This window comes from Megalopta genalis, unplaced genomic scaffold (assembly GCF_051020955.1).
Source record: "Megalopta genalis isolate 19385.01 unplaced genomic scaffold, iyMegGena1_principal scaffold0333, whole genome shotgun sequence".
In the NCBI taxonomy this organism is placed as follows: domain Eukaryota; kingdom Metazoa; phylum Arthropoda; class Insecta; order Hymenoptera; family Halictidae; genus Megalopta; species Megalopta genalis.
This window is the reverse complement of record NW_027476402.1, coordinates 163,111-165,203: the sequence shown is the minus strand read 5'-3', so window position 1 is coordinate 165,203 and position 2,093 is coordinate 163,111. Positions and strand designations below refer to the sequence as shown.

General features: G+C 53.9%; 1 protein-coding gene across 1 annotated transcript; it reads left to right on the top strand.

Moving 5' to 3' along the window:
* The first annotated feature begins 913 nt into the window (after window positions 1-913).
* On the top strand, window positions 914-1,810 carry LOC143263111 (uncharacterized). Its single transcript, XM_076528333.1, has one exon. It carries the CDS (start codon window positions 914-916, stop codon window positions 1,808-1,810), a length of 897 nt encoding a protein of 298 aa, XP_076384448.1.
* The last annotated feature ends 283 nt before the right edge of the window (window positions 1,811-2,093 follow it).

The window sequence follows — 2,093 nt, the reverse complement described above, 5'->3', positions numbered from 1 at the left end:
GCTATATCACTCATATCGCAAGTATCTGAACCTAAATCATTTGTTTCGCATGGATTTGAAGCTAAACCTTCTACATAGCATTGATTTGAAGCTTAATCATGTGTTTGCATGGATTTGAAGCTAAACCTTCTACATCGCATTGAATTGAAGCTAAATCATGTGTTTTGCATGGAATTGATGCTAACTCGATTGTTTCCCCTGCATTTGAAGCTATTTCGGTTATATCGCAAGTATCTGATGCTAAATCATTTGTCTCGCATGGATTTGAAGATAAACCTTCTACATCGCATTGATTTGAAGCTAAATCATGTGTTGCGCTTGGATTTGAATCTATACTGTAGCAGCCATTATGCTGCAACTACGCGCCCGCCTAAAGAAACTTTCGTTTTTATGGCGGTACACGGCCGGCGACGGAATAACAGTTAGCGGATTCGCTTGCAGAGGCCAAGGACGAAGTAATAAACTTTCCCTGGCCGTTGCAAGTCGAGAAGGATTTTAGTAACCTTTTTTAACAACCTCACGTGTACAGCAGATGTTGCTGAAAAATAATTACCGGCCGCCTACCGCTACAGGGCTACCTGGCCGCGCGTTTAGCGCGGCCCGGGAAAACCCTGAGGAGAAACCGTTTCCTTGGACAAAGGAAGACGAGGTTCCGCCGAACGGATATAAGCGGCAAAAATCGGCCGCCCAAGGATCGAACAGTTCAGTCAGTTCGGAGAGTCCGGCCAGGACAGTCCGGTCAGAACAGCACGGTTCCGAGTAACGCTTAAGTCCGCGAACGAGTCAGTGCAACATTATAATTGAGGGTACGGAACATCTCGCGTACGCGGCTCCCTCAATTAATTGGTGACCCCGACGTGATCGGGATACGGAACGAATTCCATTGAACCACGCGACCGCAAAGTTAAGAAGGATGGCCTCAGGAAGTAACACCACGCCAGGCCCCCCTAACGAGGGAGGAGCAACGATAGGACGGGTAGCCGTCCGCATTCCCGAATTTTGCGCCTCAGACCCAGAACTGTGGTTTAGCATGGTCGAACGCAGCTTCGAAGCATCGGGAGTGACCGCGGAAAACACGATGTTCGGGTACATACTGGGCGCACTAAACCCGGTGCACGCGGCGGAGGTCCGTGACGTGATCATGAACCCGCCGGGTTCGGGACAGTATCAAAAGCTGAAGACAGAGCTGATTCGACGGCTCAGCTCAACGCAGGAACAGAAGACCCGACGTTTACTGGAGTCAGAAGAGATCGGCGATCGAAAGCCGTCGCAGTTTCTACGGCATCTGAGAAGACTAGCGGGAACCGCAGTCTCCGACAGCGTGCTACGCACACTCTGGGTAGGGAGGTTACCCACTAATATGCAGGCCATTTTGGCCACCCAAACGGACGCGGAACTGGACAAGGTGGCCGACCTGGCCGACGTGATCGCGGACACAACAGGCCCCCGCATGCAGGTAGCCGAGACAACAACGCGGGTCCCGCCGGCCGCGATGCAAACCGGGGCGACGAACGAATTAGAGGCCCTGCTTAACGTGAAGTTGGCCCAACTCACCCTGTCGTTCCGCCAAGAAGTCGAAGCGATCAGGCAGGAACTCCGCAGCGAGGGGCGATCGTCGCGTTACGACCAGAGTGTTCGGCCCAGGTCACCTTCTCGACAGTTTCGACGACGGCGTTCTGTGTCACGCCGACGCCTGCAAGAAAGGCAAGGGAGATGTTTCTACCACTGGCGCTGGGGAAGCAACGCTGAGCGCTGCGAACCCCCGTGCAATTGGAGCGGAGCATCGGGAAACGAGCCGGGCGGTCGTTGATGACGGCGGACGACACTTGCCCGACACCACACCGTCTGTTCGTGTCCGACGTGAAGACGAAGACGCGATTTCTGGTCGACACCGGCGCCGACCTGTGCGTGTACCCGCGGTCGATGATCCGGGGTCGCGCCGAAAGATCACCGTATGTACTGTTCGCAGCCAACGGATCCGAAATAGCGACCTACGGTGCGGTTACGCTGACGTTGAATTTGGGGCTACGTCGGGCGTTCACGTGGCGTTTCGTAGTCGCCGAGGTGTCGAAACCTATAATTGGTGTCGATTT